Raw genomic sequence first — 20,000 nt, 5'->3', positions numbered from 1 at the left:
AAGCACTGCCTCCATTTTAGGGATTATGATCTGCCCTCAGCCATGACAGGCTCCTTGAACCTGTCGGAGGCAGAGCGGATCACCCCCTGCCCCCGCAGACATTGGTTGGACTGCCTGTATCCTAATTCGGCAGTCGGACAGATGCCTCAGATGTCGGGCGGAACGCCACTGACGAGCTGTCAAATGGCCTTCCGCCCGACATCGTAATGGGGCCCTATGCAACAATTCAATCACTCACTCACTACTCACTTACTTGCAGGTAAACATTCAGTCACTTGTCCACTCCCTGGCCTACCATTTTACTCACACAACCAATTGCTCATCTACCTGCTCACTCACCCTGCAACAATCAGTCATCAACCCATTGACATTTGGTTTCGTGCTTATCAATTCACTTGTTTATCCACACGCTCATGTATTAACTGTCACAGTCACTTTCATCTCTTCAATGAACTATCCACTCATCTACCCAATTTAAGTCATAGGCGTCCACCAAGTCACTCACATGTGTATTCACTCCTTCTCACATTAATTTATCTAATTACCCATTAGCTCACCAAATCAACCAGTAGCAGTCACCTGCCCAGTTCTAGTTTCTCTCAGACACTCTGGCTTGCCCAATATGGGCACTCAACCACTATCTTACCTCCACATCCAGTAAGGCATTTATTTACCTACTCATTCACTCACTCACTCAGACCTTTACTAATTCCATTTCTAACCTCAAAACTATCCCAGTGATATTACTCTTGACATGTGACTGTCTGCATATGCTTGGGCTGTGGGCGGGTTGGCCACTGAAACTGTGTGAGAGTTTATGAGCTGTCAAGTACTTAAGGTATACTATTAACCAGAAATTATATCTGTAGGCACACAAAACTGCCTGAATGAGATATGCAAATTCTGCAAGTTGAAGTCTCTTATGTTTGTGACTAAACTGAAAATTTCACTATGACAGTCAGGGATGCTCTGTCTCTTGGGAACAAAACCCAGATGAGGAGCTTTAGTGAACTTCCATCTAGTCCCACTGCTGGCACAGCATCCACCTCAAATATCACAATTCCGTACCTAGATGGGAATGCTTTTTTTTGTTCCAGGATTTGAGGGTGCAATTGAGTCAACAAGGATATATTCTTGAATAGAATCTGTGGAGGAACATGATAAAGAAAGATCAACAAAGTGTAATAATTTCAAAATTCTAACTTTCTTCTCTCAAATCTCATTCTCAGACAAAAGAAGACCCCTCCTCTACTTATGGGGAGGACAGCCTGGTGCAAGTGGTGGTTGACCTATATTTCGCAGGATCAGAGACCACCACCACTACCTTGCGCTGGGCACTGCTCCACATGGCAAACAATCTGGAAATACAAGGTACAAAGCATAATTTTGTTGCCAGTATACATACTCTGCAGATGCACATAGACACACAATCCATCTTTAGAGGATCATACAACATATTCACACGTAGAGCACTTGCAACTCAACGTACACTACAATTTAAAAAAAATACAAAGTTAGGTGTTACATCTACATAAAGTTTTTATGGCCCTCTAAAAACTGAATGGAGGCACTGTTATGCCTTCCTCACTACAACTCTCCATCCATTTAACTTGTTTATTCTTCTCTTATTTTCTATGTGTTTGTTCTCTTCAATTCCCCAGTTTCCCTTTATAATCTATGTATGTCCACCTCTTTATTAATTCATCTATTTACATAAAGCACTGTACATCTCTTCATATCCTTTGCTATCGTCGTGAATCCTTCTATATATTTTAGTATCCTTATTCTCTAGTAATTATCCTTCTTTCTTTAACCCTATTGTATCTCCTTTCTCTTTGAACTATCACTTATTAATGGTAGATCGCTGCACATCTATGGTTAAGTGACTATGAATAACAATATTTGGAAGCACTCGAGAGAGATTCAAATACATTTTGGGGATATATTTTTCCACAAGTTCACAGGGAGTGGTGGTACTTTTAGGAGGGAGAAAGCTAAAAATAGCATCAGGTTTTTACAAATTGGGAGTCACTCACCTATACAGGCAGTATTGCTATGTATATGTGACCCATACATCCATGAAGGGGAATTCCACAGCTATAAACTGGAACATATGTGTAATGAGGATGTCCCATCCAAGATTTTAATGCAAACTGGGGTGTTTATTTGGTTCCACAATATATTCACCCAGCTGAAGTTTAACGTTTATCTGATTTGGAAACTTTGTTTGTGATTTCCATGGCAAAGCTGATAGGGAACCCTACTGCAGCGTCTAAGACACATAGGTGAAAAGACATTGTCTAAGGTCTAAGATGGGTTGAGCCCATCAGGATGACCTTTCTAGTGCTTGCAAAGAATAACTGCCGAAAAGTAGGAGTAATAGTGGTACGCTAGTTGGCAGAGACAATAAGCCACATATTTTATAGATAGCACTTAGAATCCTTCATGCAGACAACCTCCTGTGTAACATATTTTGAGTTACGTTCCTGAAAGCCTAGATGTTTCAGGGAACTCAACTCCTTTCCTCAGTGAGATTTTGGAAGCAGAAGGGGAGACCCTTAAATAAACAGAATTTCAGGTGAATTGTCAGGATTTCATTAATCCAAACAGCACTGGGGTGAGGGAGTTGTTTACGTATTTGCCTGTAGTAAGTCCTGAGGAATGCTCAGGTGTAACTGAAATGAAAGTGATGGGTGAGTGTGCAACTGGAAAGGACAAAAGAACCAGTTGAAAGCACCTGATCATCTAAATTCCAATACAGCTTATACAATCATCGGGCAAAATAGATATTTAATGGGCAATAGTCCAATCCTGAAACTCTGGTAAGTGGAATCTTAGACATTTACTCCAACAGTGATGTGGGATGAGTGCTGCCAGAAAATAAGTGACTTACCTGTAACTACGGTTATCCAATATTCCCACGGTAACATAATCAAGCAGTATTTAAATAATGCCATAGGCTATAATGGCCCTGAACCATGTTTTACATCTATGTCCTTTTAAAAAATGGACTAAATGTTGAATGCAGCCAATCAGCCACTGGCACCCTCAATAACGCTCCTAGCAGAGGCAGTTGCCCTCAGATTTTCCCAGCACAAGTGAGAATCTTATTGAATAATATGGAACAGCCTCTACAGGGAGGAGGGTGGGTGCATGTGAAGCTATGAAAAATACCAATACTGGATAACCATAGTTACAGGTAAGTAACTTATTTTCTTATCCAGTATTGGGGTATCTTTCATAGATTCATATGCCTGAATCAGAGTAGAAAGAAGTCACATCCAATATTATCCTGTCTGTTGTGGATGGTGGGTGACTTCTAAAACATAATGCACCCCAAAAATTTGAGGCAATACAAGAGGCACCTTAAAGGCTATACCTGCGCCTACTGCTTTTTTTTTTTTGGGGGGGGGGGGGGGGGATAATGGGATGGAAGAAAAGATATGCACAGAACATAATCATAAGAAGAAACTTAAGTTATTATTTATATACTCACATTTTCAAATACAAAGCAGTAGCGAGAGGCAAGGAAAAAAAGCATAACTTAGAATACACCTTACCTAGTTATGTTTAACATCATTAAGAACATATAAGCATATGAAATCACCATGAGAACAAAAGACTCTTTCCAATGGGCAGAAAGAAGCTTATCTTAATGGAAGAGATGGCGAAGGGCCACCTGGCCCACCGTTGCTTCTGCATCCTGTGCAAACTCCAGGCAGTAGTGCTGAGTGAAGGTATGAGTGGTCCTCCAGGTTGCAGCGCAACACATTTATTCTACTCTGGCGAAGAGGGCAGCTGACGTGGCAACTGCTCTGGTGGAGTGAGCATTTGCTGTCCTTTCCAAAGATTTGTTATCTTTGACTTGACAGAAGTGTATCACTGCCGATATCCATTTTGCGATAGTGGCCTTTGTTATTGCAGTCCCTTCTCTGCCTTGGCTGTAGGACACCAATAATTGATCAGTTTTTCGAATGCCCTTAGTTCTCTGAAGGTAGAACTTAAGGCAACGTTTAACATCCAGCGTATGTAATGTTTGCTCTGCAGGCGTTGATCGTTGCGGAAAGAAGAACCGGAGAACGACCGCCTCATTGAGGTGGAATTGCGACAGCACTTTAGGAATAAATGTAGGATTAGTCCTTAGAATCACAGCATCTTCTTTAAATAGTAAAAAGGGATTCTTAATGGTGAACGCTTACATTTTGCTCACCCTTCTGGCTGAGGTGAGGGCCATCAGGAGAGCGACATTCCATGTTAGGAATTTTAACTCAGCTTTATGAATGGGTTTGAATGGTCGCTTCATGAGTTGTGCAAGGACCACATTGAGGTTCCATTCCAGCGGAGGTGCTCACACTGGAGGAAAGATACAGAAACGTCCCTTCATAAATTGTTTGATAAGGCTTGAAGCACAAAGAGTAGTGGTGCTGGAAGTTCTTCTATAGTGAGAGATGGAAGCTAGATGCACTTTAACTCAGGCGAAAGCTAAACCAGATTTTGCCAAGGAGAGGAGGTATTGTAAAATCTGCTGTGGGGACACTTGAAATGGATGCAGGCCATTTCGTTGGCACCAAAAACAGAATCTTTTCCATTTCAGCTCCTATGTTTTGTTGGTACTTTGCCCTCTGGACTTTGGGAGGATGTCTCTACATTCCTCTGAAATGTTCATGTCCCTAAATTCCATGAACTCAAGTGCCAGGCATGCAAGTGTAGAGACTTCGGATTTGGATGGCCAGTTGTCCCTGGTCAGAAAAGAAGGGGACATATGTAGATGTATGGGTCTGGCTTCTGAAAGATGAAGAAGTTCCGGGAATCAACGTACCTGGGCCACCTGGGCGCAATGAGAATTAGCCAACATCTCTCCAGTTTCATTTTGGTCAGCACTCTGGGGATTAATGGGATGGGGGAAAGGCGTAGGCCTATATCCCTGACCATCGTATCGAAAGGGCATTGCCCTGAGACCTCGGGAGGGAGAACCTGCTGGCATAGGACCGGTATTTGGCATTGATGTCTGTAGCACACAGGTCCAACGCTGGTTTTTCCCGTAAAGAAAATACTCTTTCCAGCTGGGATTATCTGAGTTTCCATTCATGGCAATTGTCTGTAGCTCTGCTGAGAGCATCCGCTAGCATGTTGTGCAGGCCTGGAACGTGCTTGGCCCTGAAAGAGATCCCATGCTCTGTTGTCCAGCTCCATAGTTCCTGTGCTTCCTGTGAAAGTGTGAGAGATTTGGTTCCCCCTTGTTTGTTTATGTAGAACATACTGGTCATTTTGTCTGTACGGACCAGTACAGAGACGCCTGCTATTCTCGGTAGAAAGGCCTGTAAAAAGAGGAATACAGCCTTCAACTCCAGGCTATTGATATGACTTTGTTTTTGAGAATTGGACCATTTGCCATGGATTTGGAGATCCTATATGCGACCTCCCCAGCCTTCCATGGAGGCATCCATTGTCAGGATGTGGTTTGGGATCTCTTGCAAGAACATGAGGCCTGTGGAAAGATGTGGTCTGACACACCACCATTGCATCACTGCTTTCATTGCCAGGGTTATTTGAATGGTGTCTTCAAAGGATCCCGACGTTTGCAGCCATTGTTTTTTAAGCTCTTCCTGCAGAGGTCTCATCTTGAGCCTGGCTAAGGGTACCAGGTTGATTGCTTATGAACACATTCCTAGGAGCGACTTGTACCTTCTCATTGAAATCGACTTTCTACTTGAGATGGTCAAAGCAAGCTGCTGTAGATGTGCCTGTCGCTCATTCGATAGGAAGGCCTTGCATTGGATCGTGTGCAACTTGGCTCCCAGAAAAGGTGTTATTTGACTGGGAAGAAATGAAGACTTTTGATGTTTACTGTTAATCCTAGTTTGTTGAATAGCTGGAAACAAATATCCGTGGTTTTGGTCACTTGATCGGCTGTTGGTGCGTTCAGTAGCCAATCGTCCAAGTAGGGGAAAACCTGGTGGCCTTGAGAGCGTAAGGCCGCGGCCACTGGTGCGAGGAATTTTGTAAATATTCTGGGTGCTGACTTGAGGCCGAAAGGGAGAACCTTGAATTGGTAGTGGGTACCAGCTATCGTAAACCTGAGGAATTTTCTGTGTTTCCAGAGGATGGGGATGTGGAAATATCCATCTTCTAGATCAAGCTTCCTGAGATTCAGTATTGGCCTCCACTCCCCTGATTTCTTCATTATTAAGAAAAAATGGGAGTAGAAACCCTGACCCCTTTGTAGAGGTGGAACTTCCTTGATTGCACCTTTTGAGAGCATGATCTTTACTTCCTTGTGCAATAAGTGAAGATGAGGGGGAGGGGTTCCCATGGGTGGAGTAGTTGGATGTTTGCTTGTGAACTCCAGAGTATAACCAAAGGCAATTAGATCCAATACCCATTGGTCTGATGTCATGCTCTCCCATTGCTGGTAGAAATTGTACATTTTCGCACCAACGGGAGGGATAAGGGGGGGGGGAGCTGGGACCCGGTGCTAATCATTGCTTCCTTCCGTTGTCCGACCCCTGGGATGGCGTTCTGTTGCAGCCCCCTTGACGAGATAGGGCTGGAATTGCTGTTGCCTCTGAAAACCGCCTCTGTATGTGGGAAACCCGTGTCCTTTTGCTCCTCTGAAGGACATGTTTCTATATTAGAGGGTAGTTAATGACTTTGCTGTGTCAATATCCGTTTTTATGTGGAGCAACACCTCATCAATGTGTTTGCCGAATAAAGAATTCCATCGAGCGAAATGTCCAAGATTTTTGTTTGGACTTCCGGTCTGAAGGTGGGGGCCTTCAACCATCCCTGGCGTCTCAACACTGCTGCGCCACTTGTCCATCATAAGCAATCATTCAGATTGCCTGGCGGACGGTCCAGCGACCCTAAAATGGTGGAGGTGCCTAGCAGGTACCTTCCACCAAATTGCGATGATGGTAATTGCAAATGTCTTCTGGAGGTGAGACCGCAGGGTGATGTGCTGGAGGAGAAGGTGGAGCGATCTGCCCGTGGGTGTGGATCCGGGATCTCTACTTCTTCTCTGTCATCCTCTGAGGAACAGGGGTTTTCTTCATCAGGCGTCGGTGTTGGAGGGCGCGGTATTGAAGGTGTTGTTGGTTGGGGTAAGGTTGGCGTTGCCGGGAGCTGTGACAAATGTGGCGGTGGCTCAATCTGGACATCTTGGGACGGATATCTCCGCCTAAAGTCCTCTAACATGGGTTGAAGGTCTTGAATTAAAGATGGTGGTAAATGCACAATTTCTCTAGGACGAGGCTCAGGGGGATAGCTATAAGGTTGGTAATGGCGTGAAGGAACCAGATACGGCTGATACTATTGTTGTTCGTCCTCATAATCATCCTCTTTGTCCTGACATTTCACATGCAACTAGGATGGGCTATACCCATTGTCATCCTCATCCTCATCTTCTGATTGTTGGGAGTCCAATAGGTGCAAGGGAGGCAAAGGGGAGATATTTGCAAAAGGATGAGACATCCGGGTGGAGAAAGGTCTTTGTTACTTTGGTAATATTGAGCGTCATCGACTGTAGCTTCAATGGTATCATCAACCCTGAAGAGGGACATAGGTAATATTCGTCATCGACTGTGCTGTCATCGCTGGTGTTACCCTCGATGTGTGCTGTCATCGTTACCGTGACGATGTCATCATCAATGTTGTCGTCAGTTGGCTCGTCGACGACAGGGCCGCCGACAATGCGCTTGTCAACGGGCAACTCGTAGACGGCACCTTCTTCATGGACAAAGTCTTTGTTGCTGAGATGGAGGTTGACGGGTTCGATGTCGACGATGAGATTTTCGTCCACAGTATGGGCCCCGGAATGGCTACCGTCGTCATTGTTCCTACCGTCAACGGAGCTGACGGCGTGACTGTGGTACTTCTCGTTGTCCTACACAATCCAGGTGTTGTCGTTGTCGATGATTTTCTATCCTTTTTTCTCATAGAATCTGTGGATGAGGCTCTGAAACGTTCCTTCTCCTTTCTCACAGGAGAGATGGGAACGTATGTTGCAGGCTTTGAGGAGACTTTGTGGTGCTTCTCCGTTTTAGAGTCTTTATTCACCTGGGAGGGTTTGATGAGTTTCCTGCCCTCTCCATGGGTATCATCTTGAGACCTGGATCTTTTGTGCGGTTTGGATGAGCCATTACTGTCCTCCTCAGAAGACTTTTGTTGCTTGGTGGATTGGAGCCACAAAAGCAGCCTCCCCTCTCTATACCTCAGAGATTTAGAAGAAAAGGTACAACAGATCTTGCATTGTCTTACCCCATGAGAAAAGTGGAGCAATAAATACAGTCTTTATGTGGATCATCCACATGGACTCTCTTCCTGCCACTGGTCTTACATGGGTGGAAAAGGCCTTTATCTGACATGTTGAAAAGATCAGTTTTCAGGAACAAATTCCAGAAGCTTGAATGAAGAAAAAACTGAGTAGAACTCAGGGAGACTCCCTTCTAACCCTGAGCGGGGAACTCCTCTCCGCCGGCTGAGTTATCAGAGTTTTTGGCACTCCGCTTAAAGTGCGAAGTTCGGTAAAAAACTCCACCGAACTGCAGGCCGAGCGGAGTTTCTGAGATGTGCGTGCTTAAGTAAAAAAAAGACTAAAATAATGCAATTTTAAAAGTTTAATACAACCGGGCGATACGCCCATCCATTTCGTTATGTGAAGTGGGGGAACATTTAGGCCTTTTTCTACAGGCGCCACTGACTCCAAATGCTCCGGCGCGAAGGCAGCAGTTTTCTTTTTAAAGTTTGGGAGCAGGGCCGGACTGGGAACCAAAACCGGCCCTGGCAAAGTGCTCAGCCGGCCCCCCGGGGCTTGGGGGTGCCGCCGAGCTCTTTGCCAGGGCCGGTTTTCGGCCGATTTTGTTGCAGGGCCGATTTTGCAGCTATGCTGCAAATACGGCCCTGTAACAAAAACGGCCCCCAGGGGCCCAAAACCGGCCCCCACCCGTGCGGCGCACCGGGGGATTGCCCGGTGCCCGCTACGGCCAGTCCGGGCCTGTTTGGGAGGGGGACTGGGGTGGAGCTGCAGGGGAGGAGAGAGCCAGGCAGAGAGTGAGTCCGCACCGCAGGTCAACAGTAGCACACGGGAGGTAGGCAAGGGACAGCTGCGACCCCTGTGCCACACGGAGTTCTGTTTAGAGGAGGGGTGTGCCCTGCTGTGAGCTGCACTCACTGTAGTGGGCTCACACTCCTCCTGGACCTCAGAGTCAAGGGATTGCCTGATCAGGCCTCGGGAGTCGGGAGTCTCGGGACACACCTCACCAGCTATGGACTGGAGTACTACTACGGACGGAGCCAATCACTGAAGGAGAAGGCGGGCAAGCTGCGAGGGACACCCTGCCCTCACTCCTGGGCCTCAGAGCGAGTGATGCTCTGTGCAGACCTCTCAGGGTCTGCCCTTTGTTTGCGGACATCAGGTTCATCATCACCAGATGCCATTGCCGAGCAGCGGAAAAGAACTTAGAAGGGGTGAGCTGTGATGGACCCCCTGCCCTCTCCCTCTGTCCTGGGGTCACTCACTCTTCTTTCTCTTCCCTCCCCCATCGAGTCCTACTCCTCACCAGCCCTCACACATTATCTTCTTTTCTCCCTGCGCTCGCTCACACACCACGCTGACAAAAAACGGAGCAGAGCTGCATGATAAAATAATTATTTTATTGTATTTTCTATCAATGCACACTCTTCCCGCAGTGTATATTGTAAAAGTGGTGCCTTGTTGTGTTAAGTGTTATTGCCGCCATCGTCGACCACGGGCTCTCCATCTCAGTCACCAAGTGCTAACAATTGCTGTATTCCATTCACTAATTGTTTTAATATATTGTATGAAACTACAGTAGTAATAATTGTCATTTAATGTGTAAAGGTGATCTCTTGCAATTTGTTTATTACATTGAAAATTTTGTGTTTAACAAACCTACAGCTTTGCCTGAGCCTTTTGTTTTTCCCTCTTGGTTTAGTTGGATGCAGGCTTGCTTCCCACTTACAAATTGTCTTGTCTGTATTGTTCCTATTCGAATTTAAAATATTAAATATCGGACCTCTGTCCGGCTGGACAAGTTATACAAATATAGTACTGACTGGGTCTATATTCATTCCCCCTTTTTACTGTTGTTGCTCTAGGGACCACTTTTCTGAAAAGAACCTGGCCATCTGTGAAGAAGAGCTTTAGGATGCAGAGGACCTCCCCAGTCTCCTTCAGCCCTCATCTCATCAGGAAGGGGCTCTTTAGGGATACGCAGTCTGTAGTCTTATGAGCACCGTCACTTAGGGGCTCATTAGGATGGCGGACTGACTTGAGTCTGTCCGCCATACTTTGGTAAACCGGGACGGTCTGCAAAACATGCGGCGGTCCCGCATACCAAATCAGGATGCGACCTCCACCATGGCGGTCGCATTTTGGTTTTTAACATTGCGGCGGATGCTGCTCACAGCAGCAACCGCCGCGAAGCGAAAAGCCATGTTGTGCATTTCACTGCACTATGTGGCAGGCACCACACGGTGCCTGCCAAGTAGTTTTGTGAAATGTAGGGGGATGCCATGGGTACCCCACATGTGCACCCTCACCTCCCCCCAACACATGCGGGCCCCCCTAAGTAATCCCCACATGCCTTTCCATGGCGGCATCGCCGCCATGGAAAGGCCTGCAATTACCATCATCGTAATTTGGTAATTTGCAATTACTATAATTGTAATTTGGTGGAAGGTGCCTGCTAGGCACCTCCACCATTTTAGGGTCGCTGGACCGTCTGCCAGGCAATCTGAATGATTGCTTATGATGGACAAGTGGCGGACGGTCTTTCTGTCCACTGCGGTCAGGAAACAATTTCCCCCGCCATCCTAATTCGGCTGGGGGAAACTCGCGGACTAATCGACCCCATAGACAATACAAATAAATTACATTTATGTCAGTATGGCTTTATCCCCACGTTAAATTAAGATGAACCGAATAATAGCTAACATACTGGTGCCAAAAACAAACACGACTATTGAGGAGTTTGGATAGCATGTTCTCTTTCAATGTGTGCGAGTGGTGCCGTGCTGCTTGGCAGGCACCAGGACGTCAAAAAGGAGGCAGAAAAGTCCAACGGCAGAGCTACACAAATAACATGCAGTCGCCAAACACGCTTAATCACAAAGAAAAAAGTAGTGCCAGGATGAAAAGTTCAAAGGAAGGAGTACTTGTTCCAAGCTCCACTGATACGAAAACACACAAAGAGAGCATTAACACAACAGGGAATATCATGCTGCAACTAACAGAAAGCAAGGAAAACAGGAGTGACAAGCATACGAGCAAATAAAATGTAAGGGCGGGCTGTAAGCCCCTTATAAGATTTGGTTTTGATTACAAAAGATGGCACAAAGCACAGCGCAAGCGATGTGAAGACGAAACCTAATTAAATGGCATGATGTAAATGGATATCAGAGGGAGCAGGATGCACACCCCTGAACAACGGTCTGCTTCCCCTGATGCCCGTAGACTGTAATAAGAAACAGAAAGCTCTTCCTCGTGTACGTGAGCATGGATATTAGTCCCTTTGAAATGACAGCATCCAATCAATGGGTTGCCAACAGCAGACAGATATCATTTTGATACACAAGGAGGAGGCCATCCCTCTCATGCCCGCTCTTAAATTCGAATTGTAAGGATTTGTAATGTGTACTTTTTCCAAATAGATTTGCTACTAATCATGTAACATTTGTTTTTGCTGGTCACAAGGCCAATAATTTTGTTCACTGCCCCCTTTGTTACGACAAAACCTTTTTGTAAATTGGGTCCTCTTGTTTATCTTTAGTTTTATGTTGTCATCTCTCTAGCTTGCCTATATACCTTTTGGAAATCCCAAAGAATTTAGGGGCATTATTATGGGGATTGGCACACAGTGCAAGTCACCTTGCTGCGCTAAATTGCGTGACAGGGAAAGGGCAGGAATGTGCCATGTTTAAAAGAATAGGGCACATTCCTGCATTTTTCCCGTGCTGGCGCAGTTTTGGCTGCCTAGCACCAATGCAGGGACCCTTGAACCATGGTGCAAAGGTGCTTGTGTTGCATGCAGGATTGTTTTTGTGCAGGAAGGGGCACATTCCTGCACAAAAACAATCCTGAGAGGTATAATCCTCTATCTATGTGTGCTACAGAATGCAGCACACATAGAAAGAGAACGTTACAGGGAGAAATGTAAAAATGTCTCCTCATAACACCTCTCCTAGGGAGGTGTCTCTTTTTGGGGCATTCCCTGGTTTACCAGCTCTGGTAAATCTGGGAATGCGTCAAAAACCATGAGAGATGCGTGGGAACACCCTCCGCAACACCAATGGAGCACCTTATAAGGGCAAAGTAATGCAATGTAACGATTTATGCTGCATTGCCTTACTCCAGATTTATGATGCCACTCAGGGCCACGCAAAGTGGCCTTGCGTGGGTTCACAAATCTGACTTAAAGTTTGTGTCACGCATGTACCATGCTGCGTAGTGGAAATATGAAGCAATCCGGGTCATAAATATGGCCCTTGGTTTGATTACCCTAACCATGTTGGAAAGCAAGACATCTTCTGCTGTTAACCTATTTCAAGGAAGCGGGCCGGTTCACAACCACTATGACTAAAGCATTACTATAGTACATTATTAGCAGCCTGTTGATAGAAGGAAGGAGCAACCCACCAGCGAAAGATTCAGTCAAAATTCCTAAGTTGGGCGGAAGCACATTGCAGTCCGGAGTGAATGATGCACCTAAGTACCTTCACACTTGTCTTCTATGTCAACAGACCATCAATTAAAATATGTCCGCGATTACATTATCGACTACTGTGCATTGTTGTTTAGGAGGTTTTTCAAATTCCCTTGAGCAATTCAGCTAAGTTTGTACTAAATGTTGGCTGTCACATCACTCAGTAACTACATATCCTTAAAGAGCAAATATCTTTCCTTAGATAAAGTACAAAAGGAGCTGGATGCTGTATTTGGTGATTCCCAGATTATCAGTTACGAGGATCGGCAAAAAGTGCCCTATACGAATGCTGTCATCCATGAGATCCAACGCTACTGTAACATTGTGGGAGTTGGTTTTCCAAGAAAGTGTATCAAGGAGACAACGCTGGAAGGGTTCAAAATTGAGAAGGTATGGACATGCATTCCCATGATTTTAGAAGACCTTACTTGGAGAATGTGGTGTAGGCTGTCAACCTACACTGAAATTCACAGGTCTTGATAATTCGTTCTGTACCCACTGGGCTCTGATGTCACATCCACTGAAGGACATTCTGTGACTGCGACTGAGTCTATTGCGAAGAAGTACAGCTTGAATCATGACTAGAAGAGAAAGAGGGTATACAGTACAGGGAGGCAGGCTGCTTCTGAACTTACATAAGGTAGGCTGCACTACAACAAATGTGAGCACCTTCTTCAGTGCTCTGTTTGAAAAGCAGATTTTGAAGCACTAGAGGGATACTTCCACAAAATATAGCTTGGACAGATTCTAGGCAGCTTGATCCATTCATTGACTGCGCATACAGACAGAAATTACTTTCGCGCAGACTGAAACCTAGATTTGAGACCCTCTACAGCTCCAGTGGAGTATGGGTTGAGATCTAATGACCTGCAGCAGACTATACATGGGTGTTGCGTGTATCACGCACTTGCCAATCTATTGTTTTGTCTCTAGTTAAAATTAAACCTCTGTTATATTTGTCATGTCCAGTCACCATTGCAGGACGGTTTAAGCAGATGGTGGGAAAAGTGAGTAGCAGAAGCTCTAGCTCACCCACCTTAATCGGTGAACCTTGTGTTTTGTCCATGTGCACATCCCATGGAGAGTGATCATGGTAAACTGTGTTTATGGCTGCATATCTGGCTGTGTAGTTGAGTAGGTCTACTAAGAAAAGATCCCTAGTGGAGGAAGGTATGTAACAAAGGAGAATGCGGGGTAAAAGTCACACTTTCTGACCTCAAAAGTGTAGGGTCATCTTTCGAGGTGCAGGGTCTAGCAACTCAGGAGATGGAACGGTATTTGGAGGATCAGATAGCACATGTTTCATTGTCAATGGTCTGTCGATTGCTGGGGCAATAACAGTTTCTTCAGTGCCCTCATTTGGCTTTGCAACGTGATCTGATTGAAATAATTTCCAGTGGACCTGGCACCTTATCAAGGATCATAACCAATGATTTAACACCTGAGTTCAACTCTGGCATATTGCCTTCAGAGATGGAGTATATAGGGGTTCTGTGACCTCTTAGGTGATTACTGCATTGGCACCTAGGGCCTGATTCACAAAGATAACTTACCACTTTGACTAACTTCCACTTTTCAGTAAGTTTACTACTTTTTGGCTGTTCATAAACTCAGAGTCTAAATTTACTCCAAAAGTGTAATTTACATTTCCTCACCAAATGTCTGACAGAATATCGACGGACAGAAAATCGACCTACAAAAATATCAACCCAAAAATATCAATGTCAAAAATATCGAAATCCTAGCTACATAATGGTAAGTACAAAAATATCGGGGGGGAAAATATCTTTGTCAAAAATATCGATGTTAAAAATATCGTTTTTAAAAATGTTTTCATAATAATGTAAAATTAAGCAAATAATACATATAAATAAAAGAAACATAGTTAAAAATATTATAACATGCTTAAAAAAGAATAACTAATACATATAATTTTAACATAAATTAAACATATACATATAAATTAATATATATACTTACTCCACATAGTGCAACAGTAGGGAAAGCGTTGGATAGCATAGGGTTAAAAATTACTATTCCCACTCCAGTGATAGCAACAGTAGGGAAAGCGTTGGATAGCGTAGGGGTTAAAATTACTATTTCCACTCCAGTGAGTGCAACAGTAGGGAAAGCGTTGGATAGCGTATGGTTAAACATTACTATTCCTACTCCAGTGAGTGCAAGAGTAGGGAAAGCTTTGGATAGCGTAGGGGTAAAAATTACTATTCCCACTCCAGGGAGTGCAACAGTAGGGAAAGTGTTGGATATCGTAGGGGTTAAATTAACATACTTATTAATTAAATGAATTTTGTAAAATAAATAACACATTAATAATATATTAACCAAAATTTAATAATAAATACCAATAAAATTTAATTAATATTTACTTAAATGACATTAAATTACTTCCCACCCTATTCCCCCATTAACACACAAACCACTACACATAAAGAAATAACACAATTAATTTAATTATCGATTAATCAATTATTAAAAATTAATTACCAATTAATAATAAATTAATAATAAATTAACAATAACAATACATAGAAAAAAAATTGTAATTAATATAATTATAAAGTATTCAAATAATAAAAATCCTTACTAATTAATAATTAACAATAAATTAATAATCGATAACAAGAAATAAATAATAATAAATTAATTATAAGTAATGTAATTATAAATTAATCAACTAATACAAATTAATGAGCAATTAATAATTGATTAATAATCAATAACAATACATAAAGACATATTAATTCATTAATAATAATTAAATTACTTCCCGCCCTATTCCCTATAAACCCACAACCCGCTACATATTAACATAATTATTTTAAATATCAATTAATCAATTAATAACAATTAATTACCAATTAATAATTAATTAACAATGCATTAATTAACAATAAATAAATAATAATACATTAATTATAATTAATATAATGATGAATTAATCAATTGATAAAAATTAATTACCAATTAATAATTAATTAACAATAAATTAATAATCACTAACAGTAAATAAAAAACATATTAATTACTTATAATTAAATTACTTCCCACCCTATTCCCCTATAAACCCACAACCCACTCTGATACTAAAACGCAAAATTTACTTTAAAAAATTACTAATTTCTAAACATTTAATTACATATATTTAAAAATAATGAAAATACATTACAAAAAATGTTAAACATACATATAAAATACATACTAAAATACATAACACTAATATAAATATCGATAATATTAACAACAATATTTTTGCTAACGATATTACTTACTTCGATATTAAAAAAACAATATTACTTACCTTATGATCGATATTCTGGTCACCGATATTCTTGACATCGATATTCTGACCCAACGATAATAAAAGCTCGATATTAGTGTAGGTCGATATTTTTCAAAAAACGATATTTTGACTGCACACCTTCCCCACAAAATTTAAGAGCCCTAGGGGCCATACACTTTTGAGTAATTTACACTTTTGAGTAAGCTTACCACTAATTACAAAATCTGAAGGTAAAACTACTTCAAAAGTGTAAATTACACTTAGGCAGAAAGCGATTTCCTGAACCACTGCCTGCTTCCCCGGCTGGCCATAGCCTACATTCACACAGCGGAAGCTGTTGCTTCTGAACATGAGAATGGATATGAGTCCCTTTGAAATATCAGTATCCAATCAATGTTTTGCAAACCACAGACATATATGATTGCAATACACAAGGAGGTGGACAGCCCTTTCATGCCTCCTCTTAACCGCGAATTGCAAGGAGTATCAATATGTAGTTTGTGAGGCGCTTGTAGATGTGTAATCGATCATGTATCTTTAGTATGTTGTAACATTAGTTTTTATACATTGGGCATTATTTTTCCTATATGTTTTAATGCTGTGATCGTGACAGTTTGTCCATAAAGTCCAAAAGAATTTAATTTGAGTTACACTGAGCCATGTTGCAGATAGTGAGAGTTAACCTCCTTCTTGGCAACTGGGCGATTCCTAACCACTACAACTAATGCACTAAATATATGGTATTATTAGCTGTGTACATATTGCAGGAAGTACGGCCTGTTACAGAAGAGTTCAGTCAAAATTCATAAGGTGAGCAGGAACACATAGCAGTCTGGAATGCATAGTGCAGAGTGGCCTCTAAGTACCTTCACACTTGTCTTCTATGTCAGTGGCCTTTCAATGAAAATATTTTAGTGATTACAATCCCACAGAGACATCTGTGCCCTGTTACATGTTGGAAAATGGCCCTCTCTGCAGGGTTCCTCCCAAACGTTTTTCTTTACCCTCCACTTTTTGCTGAATTTGTTTTTGTTGGCCTTGGGACTTTGAGCACTTAACCAGTGCTAAAGTGCATGTGCTCTCTCCTCTGAACACGGTAACACTGGCTCACACCCCATCGGCACACCCACTTAAGTAGACCTTTAACCATGTCTCAGGCTTGTCATTGCAGATAAGTCACCCCTAGGGTAGGCGCTGGGCAGCCCAGAGTACAAGGTGCAATGTACTTAAAAAGTAGGACATGTACTTTTAAGTTTTACTTGTCCTGATAGTGAAAAACTCAAACATTCATTTTTCACTACTGCAAGGCGTATATCTCCCCTAGGATAACATTGGGATCACCTTATCACATTTTATAAGTGTAATTTCCAAATGGGAGGATATAAGTGATCAAAGTTTGGTGTCTCTGGAATCACAATTTAAAAATGAAAACATGGTGGAATCAGCTTTTTAAATTGCAATTCTGAAAATGCCACTTTTAGAAAGTTGGTATTTTCTTGCTTTAGCCATTTGGTGCTTGTAGCCTGTCTTACATGTCTGGGTGTAGTTGACTGTAGGGCTTGGCCTTTATGGCTAAAGTTCCCTAAAACCTTTTGCTTTCCCCCTAGATTGTTTTTCTGACATAGTTACCAATTTAGATGCTTTGGGTACTTTGCCACTGCTGATCAGTGTTAAAGTACAAGTGTTCCCTGTGTAAAGTGTAATGGTAATTGGTTGTCCATGACTGGTATATTTGCCTTACTAGTAAAGTCCCTAGTGATGTGCACTGTGTGTGCAAGGGCTAGTAATGCAAAGGCGCGCGGAGAAGGGAACTCAGGCCTGCAGTGTAGGGCCTGCGCGTAGTTTGCTAAGTTAGCATGTTGTCCTAACAAGTACAACCACTTGTCAGGCCTTACTTTCCCTTTTGCGTACACAGTGGGCTACCGTGTGGTAGGTCCCGGGTAACCCCTGGGAAGGGTGCAATGTAAGTAAAAGGCAAGACATATACTGAGGTGTGTGCTATGTCCTGACAGTGAAAAACACTCCATTTTGTTTTTCACTGGTGAAAGGCCATCCTGCCCATAGGACTGAATGGGGGAGGCTGGGAATTGTGTTTGTTAGCCTAGTTTCCTATAATTTTAAAATGGAGAGGTGAAGTTTAGTATGTATAAACTCACAGTGTCATAACACATCTTTCGATGAAAGTGGTTTTGTCACTGTGTGTTCATAAACCACTCTTTTAGAAAGTGGCTGAGTTTTGTGCTTTAAGCATTTCTGTGTGTCTCTGCTGAATGTGGATTGACTGTCTGGATCTGAGAGGTGCGAGGAGCTGAGAGAGGTCTTGACCCAGGGAGGGGTTGAGATGGCACCGGGCTGCCCTGCATCTGGAGAGTAGGGGAGGAGAAGCCCGGGAGGTGAAAAGGCCTGAGGCTGGTGCTTTAAACCAATTGATCCATCTCCTGCTGAGTGATTAAGGATCCAGACCCCCAGTATCAAAGGGAGAAAGGTGACACAGGGAGGGAGACACCCAGAACTGATTTAGGCAGGGGTCAGGGGTCAGGGACCCCTGAGCACATACGAACTTTAAAGTCATTTAGGGGTATAACTATGAGAGCTGAGGCCCCTGAACGTTGGAATAGAAATGGATTGGGACTGAAAAGGCTTGGCCCCATTTTGTGGTCAAGAGGAACCTCTGCTAAGGAAGGAGCAACTGAAGAGACTGCTGAGAAAGACAGACCCTTGCTTCGTGATCTGGGGCTGGTCTGCAGTTTGCTGTTTTAACCAGGGAAGAGGCTGTTTGGACTGTGCTGTGTGCGCTGGGTCCCCCTGCTTGAAGAAGACTGTGCTTTGTGCTGTGTCTTGTAACCCCAAGGGCCAAGGTGAGCTGGCTCCCTGTTTGGAAACACAGGAACAGAAAAGTTTCCGGAGAAGTTTCAAGCGACGCAGTGGGTGCGTGTTGTGGCAGCTTGAAACCCTTGGAAGGTGAACTTAGCCATAATGTTGGGGTTTTAATTAGCATTAAAACAGTCATTTAACTATTTTTCTAGCTAGTTCTTAGCCTGAATTATTATAATTAACATGTAATATTGTTTCCCAATGTTTCTCTATGGGCCAACCAGTCTTCCTACTGTCACTGTAAGGACATGTCAACCTAAAATGGCTACATTCCTTACTTTTAAATACCAGACACCCCGCCTTGAGAGCTACAAGATTTACACAGGGGACTCTGATTATTTTTAAAGGGGAGGTTTGCTCTTGTAAGAAGGGTTTATTTTGATAGGTCGGTGCAGTTTTAAAACTGCAGCAGCCAGGCTACACTGGTAGACCTAGGGGTCGATTCCGATCCTGTATTTTTTTCTGTACAACTCGTATCCGTAATTTTTCCCGTACGAATCGTACAAGTCCCGTCCCACCCGTGAAGTGCGATTCGTACGGGAAAAATACATACGGATCGGCCCGATCCGTACGAATTGGATTGGGAAAAGTTGTACGAGACGGACCCGGACACTTTTCCGTGCAAATCCTAAAGATACAGTCCGATCCGTACAAGTACGATCCGGACCGGCTTTCCGATTTAGGATTCGTACGGAAAACATCCCGTACACGGGGAATGACTTTACCCGCTGCAAAGCAAACTTTGTACGCCTCGTATCCCGGGAAAAGTAGTTCCCAGGGTGCGAGTCGTACAGGGGTACGAGTCATACAGGCCCCCCATGCATATGTACGCACCTTACAACAACATTGCATATGTACGGTGCATACCCCAACATCGCGTATGTACGCACCTTACAATAACATCGCGTATGTACGCACTTTACAACAACATCGCGCATGTACGGTGCTACGCCAACTTCGCGTATGTACGCATCTTACTACAACATCGTGCATGTACGGTGCGTACGCCAACATCGTGTATGTACGCACCTTACAACAACATCGCGTATGTACGGTGCGTACCCCAACATCGCGTAAGTATGGTGCATACACCAACATCGCGT

General features: G+C 43.2%; 1 protein-coding gene across 1 annotated transcript in view; it reads left to right on the top strand.

The window, feature by feature from the left end:
* Positions 1-20,000, top strand: part of LOC146786126 (cytochrome P450 2J2-like) — a 169,276-nt gene that overhangs the window by 51,485 nt on the left and 97,791 nt on the right. Inside the window, exons 6-7 of the mRNA XM_085635626.1 lie at positions 1,230-1,371; positions 12,925-13,112. Of these exons, the coding sequence (XP_085491752.1) occupies positions 1,230-1,371; positions 12,925-13,112 (330 nt within the window). The remainder of the gene's footprint in view (positions 1-1,229; positions 1,372-12,924; positions 13,113-20,000) is intronic.

This window comes from Triturus cristatus, chromosome 11 (genome assembly GCF_964204655.1).
Source record: "Triturus cristatus chromosome 11, aTriCri1.1, whole genome shotgun sequence".
Classification (NCBI taxonomy): Eukaryota; Metazoa; Chordata; class Amphibia; order Caudata; family Salamandridae; genus Triturus; species Triturus cristatus.
Note: the sequence above shows the minus strand (reverse complement) of the source record. Positions and strands in the feature narration are given on the sequence as shown.